Source organism: Podarcis raffonei, chromosome 7 (assembly GCF_027172205.1).
Source record: "Podarcis raffonei isolate rPodRaf1 chromosome 7, rPodRaf1.pri, whole genome shotgun sequence".
NCBI classification, from domain to species: domain Eukaryota; kingdom Metazoa; phylum Chordata; class Lepidosauria; order Squamata; family Lacertidae; genus Podarcis; species Podarcis raffonei.
The window spans coordinates 797,475-816,950 of record NC_070608.1 but is presented as its reverse complement, the minus strand read 5'-3'; the positions used below and the strand labels follow the sequence as shown (position 1 = coordinate 816,950).

General features: G+C 55.2%; 3 protein-coding genes across 10 annotated transcripts in view; 2 read left to right on the top strand and 1 right to left on the bottom strand.

The window, feature by feature from the left end:
- The window catches only part of MROH1 (maestro heat like repeat family member 1), a 50,986-nt gene extending 44,726 nt beyond the window's left edge, over positions 1–6,260 (bottom strand). For 4 of the 8 annotated variants that reach the window (XM_053395030.1, XM_053395037.1, XM_053395036.1 and 1 more), the window contains exon 1: positions 6,140–6,260. The gene's annotated coding sequence lies outside the window, so the exon portion shown is untranslated. Of the gene's footprint in view, positions 1–23; positions 289–2,705; positions 2,790–5,090; positions 5,563–6,139 lie in introns of those variants that run through there. The other 4 variants (XM_053395031.1, XM_053395033.1, XM_053395032.1 and 1 more) reach the window with 4 other exon arrangements.
- The window catches only part of LOC128416946 (riboflavin transporter 2-like), a 274,487-nt gene that overhangs the window by 182,514 nt on the left and 72,497 nt on the right, over positions 1–19,476 (top strand). The gene's annotated exons all lie outside the window — the stretch shown is intronic.
- LOC128416944 (testis-specific serine/threonine-protein kinase 5-like) lies at positions 6,340–18,033 on the top strand. The gene is made up of 8 exons (XM_053395042.1): positions 6,340–6,851; positions 7,874–7,981; positions 9,699–9,901; positions 12,659–12,714; positions 14,740–14,872; positions 15,250–15,365; positions 16,565–16,747; positions 17,517–18,033. Exons 1-8 carry the CDS (start codon positions 6,648–6,650, stop codon positions 17,993–17,995), a joined length of 1,482 nt encoding a protein of 493 aa, XP_053251017.1. The 5' UTR covers positions 6,340–6,647; the 3' UTR covers positions 17,996–18,033.

Sequence of the window (19,476 nt, the reverse complement as noted above, 5' to 3'; positions counted from 1 at the left end):
CAGGAGAAGCAGAAGTAACTTACGGGTCAAGCAAGCTCACAGCGATTCAGCTGCATCAATATTGCTGGGAAAGATCAGAGGGGTTTGAAAAACGAGTGACACAGAGGCGGTGCCTTTCTGGACCAGGGTGTCCACTGAAGGCAGCATGCACAGCTAAAACCAGAAGTCAAAACACAATCCTGGCCCACATCAGAGAGGCAAGCAAACAAGCCACACAATTAGCATTACTTGGAACCTGAAGTCTCCAAAGCACAAGGGAATTTCCCTTCCTCAGACACTCTGAATTCGTGCGTCACCCCTACAAGAGGAGTTCCACAAGTAATAATAATAATAATTTATTTTTTATACCCCGCCCATCTGGCTGGGCTTCCCCAGCCACTCTGGGCGGCTTCCAACAAAATATTAAAGTACAGTAATGCATCAAACATAAAAAAGCTTCCCTAAACAGGTAAGTGAAGAGAGTAATGAGGAGATTCCCCCTTCTCCCTTATCCAGGTTCAACCCCGCTATGAAAAACGACACAAGAGATGCTTTCAGCAGAAACTAAACATACAGGACCAAAATGGCAAGGAAGCAAACTAGTCCACTAGTCCACTGCCTTCTCCGTCAAACAGACAAGGCCAAGGCCCATTCAGCGCCTGCAGTCCATCCATCAAACTAGCCCAAGGCCCTGGCATCATGCAGGACACTGACAGACACTGGATAGACAATGAAGCCACGACAGATAGAAGGGAGTTGCATACACACTGTGTAATTGCCAAGAATCCTCTTGACAATTAATAGCTAATTGGTTTAAATGATTTGCCCTAACCTCCCTATCCGATAGAACATAGCTGATAGAACAACTTTAGAAGTTGTAAAATCGGTGGCTTCACTCAGCAGCCGCTTCACCCTCTCCGCCCCCTGACCAGCCAAGCCCAGAAATGGCGCAAGAGCTTATCCGGAAGGCAGGAGAGCTTCTCCGCCACACTCCCTAATCAGCCCCTGCACCTGGGATTAGAGAGGGGTGTGAGCACTGAAACCTCAGTTTCAAAGCAGAGCACCATTTAACTGGCCTCTTGCTCAGGGAAATGGCAAGACCCAACAGCCCTCCAAACAGAATTTTAGGAGAAGCCGAGATTTATCACAGCCACCCAAACAAATCCCAGGCTGCATTCTGAATGTAGCGGGAGCCCAGCAGGTGAGGAAAACCCCAGAGAAAAACCCTTTGCAAAAGCCACAGACACCAAGGCTTCAAGCCTCAAGTAATTTCCAAGGACTTTAGAGGCTGAGACCTCTAAAAGCGGCACCTCAAACACTACAGCTGCTTGTGGTGGAGGAGAACTCTTCCTGCATCTGAGGAGCTGCACCCCAGTCCCCAAAAGCTGCCCTCAACCTGCCAGCCTTCGAGGGGCACCAAGGCCTCCTCTTGCTTTTGCTGCAGCAGCAGCAGCCTCCAAAAACGGGGCTCTGAAAGTCAGGACATCGCAACCTTGAGGACGGAAGGAGAAAATGAACATTTCAGGAGGGCTCTTTAAATGCACAGAGCAGTCGGGGGATGCCAGGGCTGCGAGAGGAGGAGAGGAGAGGGCAGAAAAGAATTTGCAGCTGCAAAGCAGAACCCGGGAAGGGGAAGCCGCGAGACGCGCCGTCCAGGGTCGGGACGCCGAGCGAGCGAGGCAGCGGAGCCGGGGAGAGAGGAGGCGGATCGGGGCGACGGAAGGGGCTTCTCCCTTCCCGCGCCCCCTCCCACTCCAGGCACCAGCCGCGCCCCGGAAGAGCCCGGGCAGAGGGCGAGAAAGGAAGGAGGGTCTCCGGAGCCCCCGAGGGGACGGGAGCCCCGAAAGGCGCGGGGGGAGGAGGCGGCCGCTGAGCCCCCCCCCGGACACCTGGGTCCCTCCGCCGGCTGCTCAGGAAAGTAGGGAGGGAGAAGCCGAGGGAGCTGCAGCTGGGGGGGGGGAGAAGCAGAAGCAGCCCCCCCCGCCTTACCTGGTCCACCTTCCTCCGCGGCGCCCCTGCGCGTCTCACCTGCCCGACGGCGCTTCCGGGTATTTAAGGCCCCGCCCTCACCTGCGAGAGGGGCGTGGCCTGGGGAGAGGCCCCGCCCCTGGCGATCTTCCCCTTAGAGGTGCGGGGAGAGCCAGGCGCTGGCGGTTCCCTTCGACGCCGCGCCGGAGGGGCAGGACGGGGGGGGGGACTCAGCGCCGGCCAGGTGGGAGCGAGAGGCGCCCCCCCCCGCATTGCACCCCGGTCTCCTCGCGGGAAAACGCAACGGAGACAACGTCCTTTGATTAGAATCGGATCAAAAGCCGGCAAGGGCTCCGCTTGCTGCGCCTGGAGGGGGGGGAGCAAGAAGGGGCTGCCCCGCCCGCCCCGAACGCAGGTGCCAGGGGGCTCTTTAAATGACAGCCAGGAGGGAGGGGCGGCAGGGGACGGGCGAGCCGAGCCGAGGGTCCTCTTCCCACGGACGCCTGGCAGGAAGAGCGGCCCCGGGGTCGGGGCGGGAGGGGGCGCCCGAGTCCCGCAGAAAGCCCTCCTGCCCCCCCCCCGGGCATCCCTTGGATCGCGGGTCCCTCGGCCTCAGGAGCCCCCCAGGCAAGGGGAAGCGGGCAGCCGAGGCGCCCCGGGCCGAAGAACGGGGCATTCCTTGGAAAGGGGTCGGAGGGTCATCCATCCCAACCCCCCGCGAGACACGGGTCCCGGTCCTGTGGCTTCCCCAGCCTCACCTCAGCCCGAGCTGGCGCATATTCGCTCTCGGGGAAAAGCCGCTTTCTCCCCGGGGAAACGAGAAAGGCAGAGCTCAGCTAGAAACAAGCGCCCCGCTTGCCCCGCCCCGCTCCAGCCGCAATCCCACCGGAAGTGAGGGCTCCCTCGTTTCGCTTTCTACCTCTATGGCGCGCTCTCACGACTCCGCCCCCTTTTCGCGTAAGGCAGAGAAATTGGCGCACGCGCAGTGAGTAGCAGCTGCCCCGCCCCGCCGCCGCCTTGTCTCGTGACGAGCGAGGCGGAGGGAGGCCCGCCCCTTCCCTTTCCCCATTGGATAGCAGACGCCCGTCGCTCTCGCTATTGGTCCGCCCCGCACAACGTAGCCCCAAGGTGCCCGCGCGGCGGTTTGCGAGTAAACGCCTCGGTCTCCTAAAGCCATTGGCGGAGAAGGACGCCCGTCACTGGGGAGACACCCCGCCCCCCGGCTGAACCTCTTGCAGGCGCGGCCGAACTACAATTCCCATCATCCCTGACCGCTGGTCCTGTTAGCTGGGGATGATGGGAGTTGTAGTCCCAAAACAGCTGGACGGCTAAGTTGGGCCGCGCCTGTAAGGAACAGGCCAGGTCGGACTCGGGCCCGGCGGGCGAAGGCGGAGGGAAGGGAGCTCGGAGGAAGCCCTTTGGTGGGCTGGAGGCCGCCCAGAGGCAGGCAAAGAAGCAAACACACACACACACACACACACATGTTTCTCTCTCTCTATATATACAGTATTAAAAGCTTTTAAAAGTTTTTTTGCGTGAAGCGCCTGGAGCCCCAGATGGGCTAATATATATATATATATAAAATCCCGTGAGCTCCAGTCTTGGGTACAGTTCAGAACACAGAACAGTATGTGCAGCATCTCTGGAATAAGTTAAAACTATACACCGTCATCCTACCATCAGTCCTACCATAAAATAAAGTCATTCTGCCCTTCTGGAAGAACCACATTGCACACATCGCTAGGTGCAGTAATACATTTCGGCCTCCCACCACAAATCCTCTGGCTTTTTTCTTTTTTGCAAAGGAAAATTAACGAACGAATGAATGCTTTGATTCCTCCACATAGCCCCTTCAGAAAGGATCCCTTTTTGTATCGTGTTTGTGGTTTGTTCTGTTTTTTGTTGCATTTTTTGTTTTCGTTGTTAAAATGCAATAAAGATTATTAAAAAAAAAAACACAGAAAGGATCCCTTCCTCATCCCCACACGCCAGATAAGTTACTTAGGAAGCATGCTTAAAACCATGTTCAACAGCCCTTGCACTAGAAGGTGGTTAAAGAGTGGCAAAGACTTCCCCTGAGCTGTTTTAACAAATAAGAACATGGCCTAAGAAGAAGAGGGTTGGAGCTCAGAGGCAGAGGATTTGTCTTGGATGCAGAAGGTCCCACATTCCGTCCCTGGCATCCACACGTTCAATAAATAAAAGCCAAGAAGACAGTTGCAGTTCAGGGAGTGCAGGCAGACCCATGTTCAGTCCCCAATGGCATCTCCCCTGGACCAGAAATGCTGGAGAGCCTTTGCTGCAGGTCAGTATAGAATATAATACTGAGCTGGACCAGGGATGCAGGTGGCACTGTGGGTTAAACCACAGAGCCTAGGGCTTGCCGATCAGAAGGTCGGCGGTTCGAATCCCCGCGACAAGGTGAGCTCCCATTGCTCAGTCCCTGCTCCTGCCAACCTAGCAGTTCGAAAGCACGTCAAAGTGCAAGTAGATAAATAGGTACCGCTCTGGCGGGAAGGTAAACGGCATTTCCATGCGCTGCTCTGGTTCGCCAGAAGCGGCTTAGTTATGCTGGCCACATGACCCGGAAGCTGTACGCCGGCTCCCTCGGCCAGTAAAGCGAGATGAGCGCCACAACCCCAGAGTCGGTCACGACTGGACCTAATGGTCAGGGGTCCCTTTACCTTACTGAGCTGGATCACAGACCCAGCAAGGTCTGACTGGTTGCAGAGCAGCTTCCTCTGTTCCCAAGAGCCCTCCTCAGTCAGACCCAAGGCTCACTGGGTTCAGCCTCCTGTTCCCTGCAGTGGGCAACTAGGTGTGCCAGAAAGCCCACAGGCAAAATCCAGCTTGTAATACAGTAAGAGACTATATAAGTTTTAAAAGAAGCAATAAAATAGAACTGAAAATCCATTTGAAGGTTTAAGGCAGACGTGCTGCAGGCCACGTGAATTCCTGTGATCCGTGGACCACTTTTCTTCTCGTGGTGTCCGTATTCTGAGCCTTCCCTTTCCCAGCCCCCAACCCCACATCCAGCAAGCTCTGGCAGGTCAGATCCCAGCTGGGATCTCTCCAATATATTTGATCCATCTTGTGCTGACCGAGGTTCCTATCTGACCCAAAGATCAAACCCTCGTTCTTACTTGGGATTCCTGCCTGAAGCAAAAGCACACAACTGTTTTTCACCAACCTCTAAGCAAGAGGGAGTTTCAGCTGATGGCACCAGCTTCCAGGAGGAGATGATGGCATCAGCACACAGGTTCTACTCGGATGCCCACTGAATCTGCCAGTTAGTAAGTGCCGGTTGCTGTCCTGATCCGTGTTCAGAGTCTGTTATCTCCATGAGCCAAGTTTCTGTCGAGAGGCGTCTTCCAGCCCCAGAGAAGAGAGTGGGGGCTTACCTTGCCAAGGGAAGGTGGGACCCGATCAGAGCTATTAGATCGGGACCTCAGGTCTATTGCTAACTTGCCCACAGCAAGAGGAGTCTTGCCTTCCTTCTTGGCCCCCCGTTTTTGTTCCTCCAGGGAGGGTTTGGCTGTCCTGCCTGCCTTGCCGCTGCAGGAGCAAGAGAGGAAGAAGGAGAAATATATCCAGTGCTGCAAGATTGCTGTGGTCCTGCCTCTGCCCAGGAGCTCTCCCAGAGAAGAGGCCGGGAAGGACCTCTGTGCCACCTGCTGGAGCGGCTTGGAAATGATTCCACTGATCCTCTCGGCTCCTCGCTTCAGGGATGATCTATATTCTGTCGTAGCACAAGGCTGTGACTGGATAGGAACATGTTTTGGCTGCCAAAGTCACAGAAGCTGGGGAGGCTTGGCACCTGCTGTGAATGCGTCAGTTTTGCTTGCTGCTCCAGGCCCTGCTCCAGGGTGGTGCGAGAGCTGGACTGAGAATAGAGGGAGCTGCCTTAGGCCCTTGGTTCATTGACGCCAGTATTGCCTACACTGACCGGCAACAGCTCTCTGGGATTTCAGGCAGGATTCTTTACCAGGCCTCCCTAGAAATGCCAGGAACCAAGACGGAGACCTTCTGCATGCCAAGCAGGCCCACTGAACTGTGGCCACAGGAATCGGGAGACCCGAGTTCAAATCCTCCATCAGTCGCCAGGCTCACTGGGCCACTCACTGCCAACCGTCCTTTCTAGGCAATAACAATAACTCAAACAAATGGCCCCAGCCGTGTGCCCACAACTCACCTGGCTTCTGCGATTGCCCACCTGAGAAGCAGCCCTGCGTGTTGTGAAGCAGTGATGGGCTCGCCGCTGCCTGTGCCCTTTGCGGCTGCTGCCTGTGGGGACCCGGGTGGGAGTGACCCAGGGCAGCACCTGCCCCCCTCCCCGAGGCCGCAGGTTCTAAAACTGCTTGTTACGCCTCGGTTCTAGAACTCTGCCTCTGGAATGCTTGTTCCGCCCCCGTCACTGTGGAAACTTCTGCATCTGAATAGCAACAAGGACTCTCTGGTCTTGCCCTTCCCTGTGCTCGGCCAGTGGCAGCCAAACCACTCAAAAGATGCGAAGGGGGCCGTGCTAAGAGCGAGAGAGAGGCCGCCATTGGGGTGCTTTCCCTGCCTTGTAGAGCTGATGCGTTTGTCTGGACTCTGGTTCCCCTGGAGTTTCCTGCCCGCCCGGGTGCAGCCCCTGCCCCTTGGCCTGTCGCAAGAGAGGGTCCTCCTTGCCGCCCTCCCGAGAGAGAGAGCTGCGGGCCATGAAGAGCTTCTCTAAGCGTGAGGCGGACAGGAGGACGTTCCTGGAACAGGTTCGGGAAAGCAAGGAAAATGGCTACCTCCTCTCTTCCAAGAAGATAGGCTCGGGAGCCTTCTCCAAAGTCTACCTGGGTTATGCCACCCAAGAGAAAATGATGCAGAACTACAAGCTGGCCTCAGACCTCAGGAGCAAGCGGCACTCCATGGTGGGCACAAGAGCAGGGCTGGGAGGGAGGGAGGGAGGAGGGGAGTGCCAGCGGGTGGGGGCACCAGGAAAGAGTCTTGCCCAGCAGAAGACTCGCCACGACTTGGCTGGCTCCCGTTCCTCCCAAGAAGCCTCTTCCGGGCTCTGTTGTGGAACTGCCCACTCTGCTTGCCACAGTTCCTACAGCATACATTGGCCTGCCGGGTCCGGCCAAAAGAGGCCCGTCCAGCCCACCACCCTCTTCTCACAGGGGCCAACCAAGGTGACCGTTATGGGAAGCCCACAAGCTGTTTCTGAGCACAGCAGCAACACACGCCAGGCTTGTGCTCTCCAGCGACGCATTCAGGGGCACAATAACTGTCTCCTGCAGTGAAGGTAGAACCTAGATACTGTGGAATGCTAGCTCTGGCCCATCCAGAACCAACTGGACTGCTGGGTCCGAAAGGGATGCCCAGGAGCGGCACCATGGGTGGGCTCTGGCAGGATTCTGGGCACCAGCTGCTGCCCAAGGATGTTAGCTGTGGTCGCTGACCCTGGGTCAAGTCCATGCCCTTGGGCAGCCCACAAGCAAGTGGTTAATTCAAAAGACACCTGGAAACTGTCACCTTTTCCCCAGCCTATCTTCTTTCCTTCCTTCCTTTGCCCCGACTTGACCAAATTGTTGTGTATGGGGCTCTCATTGTGTGTTGGGTTCTCTATGCTTTGTGGCAACGTTCTCCCCTTTCCCCCATACAAACACCTCCATACCCCGGATTGAAGGCAACTGTGCAAGGGTGGGTGTCTGGATGCTTCTCTGCCTACCTGCCTCCACCCGAAGAGCGGAGCGAATGCCAGGCCAGCCTGGGAGGACTGCTCAGCCGTAGGGAGATTTCGCCACAGGGAGAATGGAGTGTTGTGAATGGAGTCCAGCCAGGAAGATCTGCTTCCTGGATTAAGAAGTTTGGGACAGAGCTGCTACCTAGAGCTCAACTCACACACACTTCCTTGAGCTCCACATTCAAACTCTGCTTTCTCTTCTCCCAGGTTGCTATAAAGATCATCTCAACGGCAGAAGCACCTGTAGAATATACCAAAAAGTTCCTCCCAAGAGAAATCTACTCCCTCAATGTTACCTACAAGCATCTTAATGTGGTGAGTCCGTGGGTGGCCTGCTCTGGGCCATTTGTGCTTTGGACAGGAAGTTCCAGGAGCTCCACCTGCTGACCTCACACACCCACCCCATGTCAGGTGTGAAGGACAACCTGTAATTCAGACGCAGGCTTTGCAGACCCAGAAGTAATGGATGAGGCACACAGACCCGGCAGGGGGCAGGGGCATAGAGTTGGCAGGAGCCAGGCTAGCTTGAGCAAAAAGGGGTTAAAAGGCAAGTTGACTCCAGAGCCCAGACTAGAAGTCACAGCAACAAGCTGGGCATGTTGGTAAAGTGAGAAGAGAGAGGTTGACCCTTCAAAGCCCAGCCCCAAGACGGAAATCCTTTATTTCCCAGGGACATTTATAGAACTGCAGCCTTATCTAGTGAGCGAACACCCTGTGGCTGACTTCTTATGCAGTAGAAACTGGGAGGATATTCTCACAAATTTGACCCCCAAAACTCAACACGAGACTTTGGATTTTGCTCCCCACCCGGATGATGCGCAGAGGACGCTGGTTGGCGCAGAGCAGCCCTCATTCACCTCAAGCTCCCTTTGAGCATCCCAGAGTCTGCACATGTGCATTAGAGCGGCTGTCACCTGCATGGCTGCTCTTTGCCACAACATCCAAGACCACAAGGGCTGACCCTTCCGCGGTCCTTGCGTCCAGGCAGATGGCAGCCATTTGTGTGTGTGTGCCATTAATGTGGTACATCTTGCATTGCATGCCTTGCACTCAGGCAGTCAAGTGTGCCACAGTTCCAAAGGATAATGGGGGTATCCAAAGAGTTCCACTAGCATAAGCACTTAAAAAAAAAAAATATCTATTGGTTTTTTGACTAATTTATACTTTTTAACTTAACCATTTCAAACATTAAAATACAAGGTTCTTTTGAACCTTCAGGCCTCCCTCCCTCCCTGGGTTCCATGTTCAAGATCAGCTTTGCTGCATCTTTTACCCTTATCCATCTATTAAATTCCTGCCAACCTAGCAGTTTGAAAGCACGTCAAAGTGCAAGTAGATAAATAGGTACCACTCCGGCGGGAAGCTAAACGGTGTTTCCGTGCGCTGCTCTGGTTCGCCAGAAGCGGCTTAGTCCTGCTGGCCACATGACCTGGAAGCTGTCTGCGGACAAACACCGGCTCCTTCGGCCAGTAAAGCGAGATGAGTGCCGCAACCCCAGAGCCAGTCACAACTGGACCTAACGGTCAGGGGTCCCTTTACCTTTATTTATTAAATACCTATAATTTTCATTAAAAATTCACATTACAAGTGTCATTACATCCCTACCAATAATTTTAACTGTTTACAGTGATCTTCTAAATAAGTTTAAAATGTACTCCAGTCTTTTAAAAATACTTGATCTTCCTGGTTTTGCATCTTCCTCGTCAGTTTCACCATCTCTGCATAGTCCATCAGCTTCGTCTGCTGTTCTTCTTCTGTTAGTACTTCCCCTTCCTTCCTGGCATAAGTACGTTTGTCTGTTCAGCAGAACCTTTGCTCCTCTCCTGACCCGACACAGGTCTGGGTTCTTTCCCCAGCATTCTGGGGCACAGGCGGACAGAGGAAAGGAAGGCGAAGCTCCTTTGCACAGGCAAAAGTCCTTGCGCTTGTGGAAGTGCTTAGCTCAGTGGATGCCAAACTCTTTTGGGTCCCCCATCCTCTTGGGCAGTCCATCTGGGTCCCCCTGTGACGAGGGCGGGCTGCTCCCCTGCAGATCCAGCTCTACGAGATGTACCGGAACAGTAAGCGCACGTACCTGGTCCTGGAACTGGCCTCCCGGGGAGACCTCCTGGAGCACATCAACGCCACATCAGACAGGAGGGAGCTTCCTGGGCTGGAGGAAGAGGAGGCACGAAGGCTTTTCCGGCAGATTGTCAGTGCCGTGGCACACTGCCACAATGTCGGCATCGTCCACAGGTGACAGAAATGGCTGGGGGGAGGAGGGGAATAGCCGGGAGGCGGTGGCAGGGAAGAGTCACTTCTGGGGCCTGGAAGACCTCCAGGGTCACCCCCAGATTCCCTCTCGGGAAGAGGAAGGGAGCACCCAGGGGTCCAGCCCCAGAGAAAAGGGCTGCCTTGCTGTCTTTCTGGGCCGCGGTGGGAAATGTTTTTTAGGCTGAGAGTTTGTTTTCTTAAAAGATACATCACTTCCCACCAAAAAGCGACTCACAATCCAAGGACAGCAATAAAACTGCATCCCAACATCCCAAAAGCTCTGCTGTAGCAGCAGCAGCAGCTTGATCAGACCAAATGTGTGTGGGGGGGGTCATGTGGTGCAGCCTCCTGTTCTACACCTCCCCTTGTTCTGCTGTAAGCTGCCCAGAGGGGCTGGGATAAATACCCAGATGAGCAGGGCATGCATAAATAAATAAATAAATAAATAAATAAATAAATAAATAATTCTGGCTGGTGACTGTGATATGCCCCAAAGGGAAGCCTGTAAGCAGGACCTGAGTGAACAGGCATAATAACAATAACAATAACAGTAACAATAACAATTTATTATTTATACCCCACCCATCTTGCTGGGCTTCCCCAGCCACTCTGGGCAGCTTCCAACACAATATTAAAATACAGTAATGCATCAAACATTAAAAGCTTCCCTAAACAGGGCTGCCTTCTGATGTCCTCTAAATGTCATATAGTTGTTTATTTTCTTGACATCTGGTGGGAGGGCGTTCCACAGGGCGGGCGCCACCACCGAGAAGGCCCTCTGCCTGCTTCCCTGTAAGTTGGCTTCTTGCAGTGAGGGAACCGCCAGAAGGCCCTCGGAGCTGGACCTCCAGGTAGAACGATGGGGGTGGAGATGCTCTGGGTGCTGCTCATATTCCCAGGAAAACAGAGTGTTTGGCCTGGCAAGTTATGACAAGTTTAGTGCACCAGAAAGGTCTTCCTGGGAAGAGCATCCACAGACCCCATTCCCAGTGGGGAACCCTCAATGGGGAGAGGCTGAAGCGATAGGTGGGGCTAGGAGAGAGAATGGGCAGGAGCAGAGACAAAATTGGGCTGAGCCACAGGCAGGACTCCGGGGGACATTCCGACCGTTTGAAAACCAGGTGTTTCTGCACCAGTTCCCAGGTCTTTCTATCCGTTGTCCAGGCAGGCAAGAGGCAGTGTCTCAGCTGAAGGACATATTCCAGCCAGGCAAGTATAGGCCACTGATCTAGATGGGTTAGCAGAGCAGTCCGAGGAGAAAACGTGGCTCAGAGTCCCAAAGAGGCTTGGTACTTGAAAGGCTGGCTGCATAGTTTTGGAAAACTATGATGATATATGCATATAACTGTATCCTCTACACTGCTTGTCCTTCAAGAACAGATGAAATATAAGAGGGCAAAAGTCCAAGAAGTCATTAAGCAAAAATATGCACAAAAGACTTAACATAAGGAACATTAATTATCTACCTGAAATGGTAAAGATAACAGTTTGCCCAGCTTCCTATAACTTTCATTTATTGAATTTATGGGTGAAATCCTAATTAATTGTGTTGTAAGACACAGGTGGCGCTGTGGGTTAAACCACAGAGCCTAGGACTTGCCAATCAGAAGGTCAGTGGTTCGAATCCCTGTGACGGAGTGAGCTCCCGTTGCTCGGTCCCTGCTCCTGCCAACCTAACAGTTCGAAAGCACATCAAAGTGCAAGTAGATAAATAGGTACCGCTCCAGCAGGAAGGTAAACGGCGTTGCCATGCGCTGCTCTGGTTTTCCAGAAGTGGCTTAGTCCTGCTGGCCACATGACCCGGAAGCTGTACACCAGCTCCTTCGGCCACTAAAGTGAGATGAGCGCCGCAAGCCCAGAGTCGGCCACGACTGGACCTAATGGTCAGGGGTCCCTTTACCTTTACCTTTAAGACATTTCTGCAGTAGTAATTAATAAAGTTTTATAGCACTGGAAATGGGAAAAAAAAATATATGAAAGGCTGGCTGCATTTGGTCCTCAGTCCTGAGGTGCCTCACCCCTAACTTGCCGTCTTTCGCAAAAAGAGCCCAGAACACACAAATATCGCTTTGAATTTGACTTCCTAGTTCTACCTTCATACTCACCAGTTTTGGGCTGATACACAGATTATTTAATAACCCATAGGGGCACTGCAGTTCTCCACACTTTCCAGGATACGACTCATTCATTTGAGTGTTTTCAAGTTGGCCTTCATTCTGACAGCACTGAAGGGCCAGGATGACTCTGGGCGAAACAGGCGCAGACAGCCGTGCAAGCACAGCTTGTTGCCTGAGACGGGCTCTATCATTTTATATTATTCTCTTTTAGCTTTTCTGCCTATGGGAGAAGATTGCAAGGCAGGCAGGCAATGTCTGCTGGATGTTTCAGAGCGATCTTGTGCACAGACCTGCGCACTGGGAGCTTCCTCAAGCATCTCTGAGCCCCTCTGGCTGATGTGCTACTTCGCCTTCTGCCACAGCAGACCCAGATTGTTCCAAAAAGCCCCAAACAGCAGTTGAAAATAAATAAGGGAAACGTGCAGATGGTTTGGATTCTTTGTAGCAGGTCTGTTTCCAGGCTCTTCCTAGCGCTTACTAATGAGTCTGCAAACTTCAGTGCACATTCTCATTCTTTCCTCCATCCGCACATCTGCATGATCTCATGGTGCACCTGGGTAAGTAGAGAGAGCGAAGATCTGTAGCCCATTGAAGCTCCTTTTGCTGCTTTTTGTTCCCTCAGAGACTTGAAATGTGAGAACATTTTACTGGATGAACGTGGCTTCATCAAGCTGACTGGTGAGTTTCCTTCCATGGGGGCAGAGAGAGCAGCCTCCCATCAGCCAACATCATTTGTTTATGTCAAGTGAGCACAGGGTTCAAAATACAGGAGCCAATGACCCAGATAAGGGAGCCATGACCAGAGGACCTCATGGCATTCACTTAGCGAAATAAGAGCATGTTTTAAGGACATCAAATTAGGCTCTGCCTTCTACATAAAAGGGACGCGGGTGGCACTATGGGTTAAACCACAGAGCCTAGGGATTGCCAATCAGAAGGTTGGCAGTTCGAATCCCCGCGATGGGGTGAGCTCCCGTTGTTCAGTCCCTGCTCCTGCCAACCTAGCAGTTCGAAAGCACGTAAAAGTGCAAGTAGATAAATAGGTACCGCTCCAGCGGGAAGGTAAACGGCGTTTCTGTGCGCTGCTCTGGTTCGCCAGAAGCGGCTTAGTCATGGTGGCCACATGATCCGGAAGCTGTACGCTGGCTCCCTCTGCCAGTAAAGTGAGATGAGCGCCACAACCCCAGAGTCGGCCACGACTGGACCTAATGGTCAGACCTGCCCGTACGGGTCCCTTTACCTTTACCTTCTACATAAAACAGCCATTTCCCTCCTTTCAGCACCATGACATGAGGGCTCACCAATTTTAATGTTTTCAGAAATTCAGCTGGGACACACTAATTCCGTTGTGAGAGATATATAGAAAATTTATGACCCCAAAGCATTTCTGTATCTCTCTCAAGAAAAATTGGACGGATAAAATCTGCTCGGCAAAGCTGCATCCTCCAGTTGCCTCAAGTGAATTAAAATGGAAGGATTTATTGGTCCTTATTGGCAGAGGCGGGTGGCGCTGTGGGTAAAAGCCTCAGCGCCTAGGGCTTGCCGATCGAAAGGTCGGCGGTTCGAATCCCCGCTGCGGGGTGCGCTCCCATTGCTCGGTCCCAGCGCCTGCCAACCTAGCAGTTCGAAAGCACCCCCAGGTGCAAGTAGATAAATAGGGACCGCTTACTGGCAGGAAGGTAAACGGCGTTTCCGTGTGCTGCGCTGGCTCGCCAGATGCAGCTTTGTCACGCTGGCCACGTGACCCGGAAGTGTCTCCGGACAGCGCTGGCCCCCGGCCTCTTGAGTGAGATGGGCACACAACCCCAGAGTCTGTCAAGACTGGCCCGTACGGGCAGGGGTACCTTTACCTTTACCTTTTATTGGCAGAGGCTGCGGAAACATCAGTCGCAGAAGTAGGATCTTCTTAGTGGGAGCTTCTGCCGCCTTTTATCAGCAGTGGCCGAGCTTCCCTTTCGTTGCTCCCACTGCCCCATAATGACCAGCTGGGAAAGTTGGGCATGGATGAAGCGGCTGAGGGATGCAGCCCCTAAAACAGCCATTAGTTTGCTTTCTTATTTGTTTATTGGTTTGTTTGTCTGTCTGTCTGTCTGTCTGTCTGTTTCCTGCCTTTTTCCTTGACAGCTTACAGATAAAAACAAGAAAACCTGCTGAAAACCCGGAAAAACCAATAATAAACAAACAATAAGCCATTGACAGAATTAAAACTATACAGTGGTACCTCAGGTTAATAACTTAATTCGTTCCGGAAGACGGTTCTTAACCTGAAAATGTTCTTAACCTGAGGTACCACTTTAGCTAATGGGGGCCTCCCGCTGCCACTGCTGCGCAATTTCTGTTCTCATCCTGAAGCAAAGTTATTAACCTGCGGTACTATTTCTGAGTTAGTAGAGTCTGTAACCCGAAGCATCTGTAACCTGAGGTACCACTGTATTCATACATAAAACCGGTTTAAAACATGCCACTAACTACGATGAAAACAGCACACCACCAGCTCTTTGATTAAAAGCAGTCCATTCCCCGAAGCCGGTTGGCACAAGGAAGTTTTCGCCTGCTGGCGGAAGGACAGAGAGGAGGGAGCCCCTACCCAGCTGGTGCCTTCCAGGTGTTGGGAGCCCAAAATGCCCGGAGAGCCCGAGGCTGGCAAAGGCTCTTCTCAGCTGCCAGATGGAGAGCTGGTCTTCTTCTCTGCCCCCACTGCAGATTTTGGGTTTGCCAATCGCTATTCCCTGAAGAATTCCCTAATGAACACCTTTTGTGGCTCCGTGGCCTACACTGCCCCTGAAATCCTCATGAGCAAGAAGTACAATGGGGAGCTGGCTGACCTATGGAGCCTGTGAGTACAATTTGGGGGCAGAACTGCTGGAGCACATGGTGGGGGGGAAGAGACGTGTCACCAGGGTCATGCCAGGTATGGGGCCTGGGCAGGCACAGGCAACAAGCCAGTGCTTAAAGGGCTGCGTGTCTCATTGGTTAGAGAGCATCTGCTCTGCAGGTAGAAGGTATCTCAAGGTAGGTCTGGAAATATCCTGTAAGGAACCCTGGAGAGCCCTTGAGGCAGCCAGGGCAGGCCATACTGGGCCTGATAGACCACTTTGGCCTGGCAGGCAAGACCTACAGTGGATGCTCTGGCCCAGAGAGGAAGCCTCTTGCCCTGGGCCAGCCGGCGCTTGGGCCGGTGATGACCCCTCTCTGAACTCCTCCTTCCCGCAGTGGGGTGATCCTCTACGCCATGGTGACAGGGAAGCTCCCCTTCAAGGAGCGCCAGCCACACAAGATGATCCACGTGATCAAGCAGGGACTGGCTTTCCGACAGCCCATCTCACCAGGTAACGGCGTGGCAACACACGGCTCTGCTGCAGGGGCCCGGGGGGAGGGAGGGAGGCTCAGCTGGGCCCACATCTGCCACCCCAGCACCCAAGAAGAAGGGGAGAGGGGCACGCCTTCTTGAAAACCACTAGGACATTTTAAAAATGCCATTAGAGTTGCATTTCCTTACAGCTCTGGAGCCCTGAAGCCGTTCTGTAATCTCCAGGTACTTTGCAGAATCTCCTGTCCCGCACCTGCAGATTTCCCTGTTGGTGGTCATGAAGAACAGCAGCACCACCGCCAGAGCCACCCTCAGGGAAGAGGATGCAGCTGCTGCAGAAACATTTGCCTGGAGCAGCCCCTTCCCACTGGCACCATCACCTCAAAGCAAATTCTGGCTGGAGCTAGAGTCAAGTCAAAGCAGGCAGTGCCCAAGGCTCTTGCCCCAGGGCTGTGCTCCTCCTTCCTCTGGTGCAGGGGTAGGCAAACTAAGGCCTGGGGGCCGGATCTGGCCCTATCGCCTTCTCAATCCGGCCAAAGGGCAGTCTGGGAATCAGCGAGTAGAATGTGCCCTTTTATTTAAAAGGCATCTCTGGGTTATTTTTCGGGCATAGGAATTAGTTCATTCCCCCCCCCCAAAAAAATAGTCCGGCCTCCCACAAGGTCTGAGGGACAGTGGACCGGCTCCCTCCTGAAAAAGTGTGCTGACCCCTGCTCTGGTGTCCACCCAGTGCTTCTGGCCTGGCGCTACTCTAGACTCTGGCAAAAGTCACATGGTCATTCACACTGCATCCCAGTGCTGTGAGCCTGACCACACGCACCAGGCTTGCTGGCATCAGTGGTTCCTTTACAGCGTTTCCAATGGAGGCATCATCTGATCAGGAGGCTCTCCAGCTACCAGCACTGGGGGCATGTGATTAGTTCTGTGCCCTGTGCCAGCCCCCCTGCCCAGAGCCACATGGCAGGCCAAGCCCCAAAGCCTGGCAGGGTGTCCCAGAGGCAAAGTGAACCCCACTGCAGGATGCCAGTGAAGGGGTGCGGCCACAAGCCCTTACCCTGTGCCAGAGGGCGCAAGGACAAGATGCAGACTCTGCTCGCCAGCCAGCAACACTTGAGACTCCGCAAGGGAAATGGAGGCAGATCTCCTGGCCCAGGAGCTGCGGCGCTGGCTCCCTGAGCCCTCTGCTCTGGGTCTCACGAGTCCTTCTCCCTGCTGCAGAATGTCAGAACCTGATTGAGGGCTTGCTCCAGCTGAAGCCAGCTGCCCGCCTGGGCCTGCAGCAAGTGGCCACGCACCGATGGATGCTGCCTGCCACGTCGGCCATCTTCCACCGAGTGATGAGCTCCATGGGGGTTCACCCGGAGTGCAGCCTAAGCCCAGAGAAGTCCCAAGCGGCACAAGGTGAGCGGCCAGGACCCCCAGCTGCCCTCCTGAGAGCAACACCCCCACCCCTGCCCTGAGGGAAGCAGAGAAGGACAGGCAGGACAGACCCACCCACCATCTCCCAGGGAAGCAGGGAGCTACCCTGCAGGCGCAGCACAGCCTCTGCCTCTTTGGGTAACAGGGAACCCCATTCAGGAAGGTACAACAGACCAGGACTCTGTGTGTACAGAGCTGCCCTGTCCTGGGCACCGTTTCTGGGCCAGAAGCTCTGCCCCTGCCCCCTGCAGGCAGCCAACTCCAGGAAGACCAGACCCCTTGGGTGGCAGCCAGGCCAGAGAGCGGCAGGTGAATTAACAGTGGCAGCTCTTCCTAGCCCTGGGGCAGAATGGGGGTTCTCCTGCCGTCCTGCTCCTTAGGCTGGGCTGAGGCTGACAGGGAAAAGAAATACCCAGGGGCTGCAAGTGGGGGGGGGGGAGTGGGGAAGTGAACAGGTTCAGAGTTATCAGGGTGACCTGGGAAGGCTCCTTCTGAGCCAGTGTCGTAGCGTGGGTTGCTGGCACCCGGGGCGGCCAAGTGTTCTGCCTGATATGTTCCCTCAGAAATGTGTGCCTGGGGCCACAGCCCCCCTAACCCCCCTGTTCTGACCCCCTTCGCCTGCAGCTGGGCTTCTCCCAGGAGTCCTTGCAGAGCCCCTGGCCAGCCCCATGTGTTGTTGGACAGAAAGGGCGATGCAGCCCCCGTGCGCCCTCCCCGCTGCTCCTCCGGTAACCGGCTCCCCTTTTTGCAGTGGAGACCCTGGGCGCCACGTCGCAGCTGCCGGACCTGGAGAGCTCGGCCAAGGCGTCGGAGGGCGCCAAGGAGGGCCAGGTGCGACCCACGCCGCGCGCAGCTTCGGCCACGGGCGCCTTCCCGGCGCGGGCGGCCAAGGTGGCGGCCGAGAAGAAGAGCAGCCCCGACGGGGCGGCCGGCGCGGCCAACTGCATCCTCCAGCTGCCCTCGCCGCGCAAGACGGAGCGCCCGCCGCGCCTCTCGCTCTACCGGCCCAGCCTGCTCAGCAGCCTGCAGCCCTTCCACCACCTGCCCAACTTCCGAAAGCCCGGCTCGGGCTTCTCCACCAGCGCCTACGTGAGCAGCAAGCGGCTGGCCGACAAGGTGCCCGCCCGGGCGGCGGCGCTGGGGGCGGGAGGCGGCAGCGGCAGCACAGGCGGCTCGGCCAGCCTCTCCAAGCAAGTGCACTCCCTGTACACCATGACGCCCTGCCCGTGAGCCGCCGCCGCGCAAGTCCCCGCGCAAGCTGCAGCCGCCCGCCCGTCTGTGCGCCCGTCCGGTGGGGCCGGTGCCTCCCCTGGCTGCCTCCGGCCGGGGGACGCAGCGCCCAAGGACCGGATGCAGTGAGCACTATTAAAGATTATTCAGAGTCCTCCGCGCTGCTGCCTGCTCGTGTGTGCCCGCGCGGCACCAACAGGCGGCCGACCTGGGACTGAGGAGGCGCCGCCGTCGCGGAGCCCGCGCGCTCCTGGCTCGCCCGACTGCGCGTCTGCTGCCTGCTGTTTTCTCTATATACATCAGTGTATCCTGGCTTGGCGTGGCTCTTCTTGCCGTGTGTGTGCGTGCGCAGAGGGGCAGGGGCGCGCCCCCCAAGAGAAAAGGGTCCCATACTCCCCCCGTTGCCCGCAGGCGCCTCTGCACTGATGCCCGGAGCAGCTCCCCAATCTCCCCAGGGCAGCCCTTTCCCACGTGGAGGTTGCACGCGGGGCCGCGCATCTCTGGCGCATTCCGAATCCTGCCCCCAACACCCCCTCCAAAAGGCCCGTGTCGCTTCCTGTGTCCTTTGCGTCAGGAGCTGCTGCTGAACCAGCCCCGCAACACAGCCGGGGGGGCTGGGTCCTGCTCAGGGCAGGGACGGGGGTTTCAGCCCGTGTCCCTCGTCTCCGGCCCCTCGCTCCTCCTTCCCAGGGATTCCCGTGGGCTTTTCCAAAACTTCCCACTCGCTTGCCGGGCTCAGATCTTCTTGCGGTTGATTCAGCCTCTTCTAAATCCACATCTTCAAATAAACGCAGCACAGACCCAGCGGAGACTGAGCTCTGCAGTCCCTTCAAGCCCCTGGTCCCAAGCCGCCTTTTAGGGAATCCACCTACCGTATTTTTCACTCTATAAGACGCATCTAGTTTTTGAAAGAGGAAAAGAAGAAGAAAAAAAATCCTGAATCCCAGAAGCCAGGACAGCAAGTGGGATCGCTGCGCTGCCATCCCGTTGGCTGTCCTGGCTTCTGGCTTAGCCACACACAGCCTCTCCCCGGCAGGGGATGAAGACTCCCTGGGCAAGGGAAAAGCCCCAACACATGCTCCATGTGGCTCTTTAAAGGGAGCGCTGAGCAGAGCCTCCTGCCTGCATTTGCTCCATAAGACACACACACATTTCCCCCTACTTTTTAGGAGGGGGAAAGTGCATCTTATGGAGCGAAAAATACGGTATTTCAGACCCTGGAAGGGGCAGAGAGAAAAGAAAGGCAGCCAGTGGCTTCAGAGGCCAGTGTTGCCGGGACCAAGGCTGGCCAGGAAAGAGTTAATGGCTCCCTCCCTGTGGAGCCGCTTAAGGGATGCCCCCATTTGCACCCATGCAATACATGTCCCCCCCTGCCAGGCCATGCAGTTTCTGCTTAGCAAGAGACAGAGAATCTTTCATCCACCCTCAACCTGCTCCCAGAGCTGCCCTCTGCCTGGATCCCATCAGCTGCCACAGCCCTT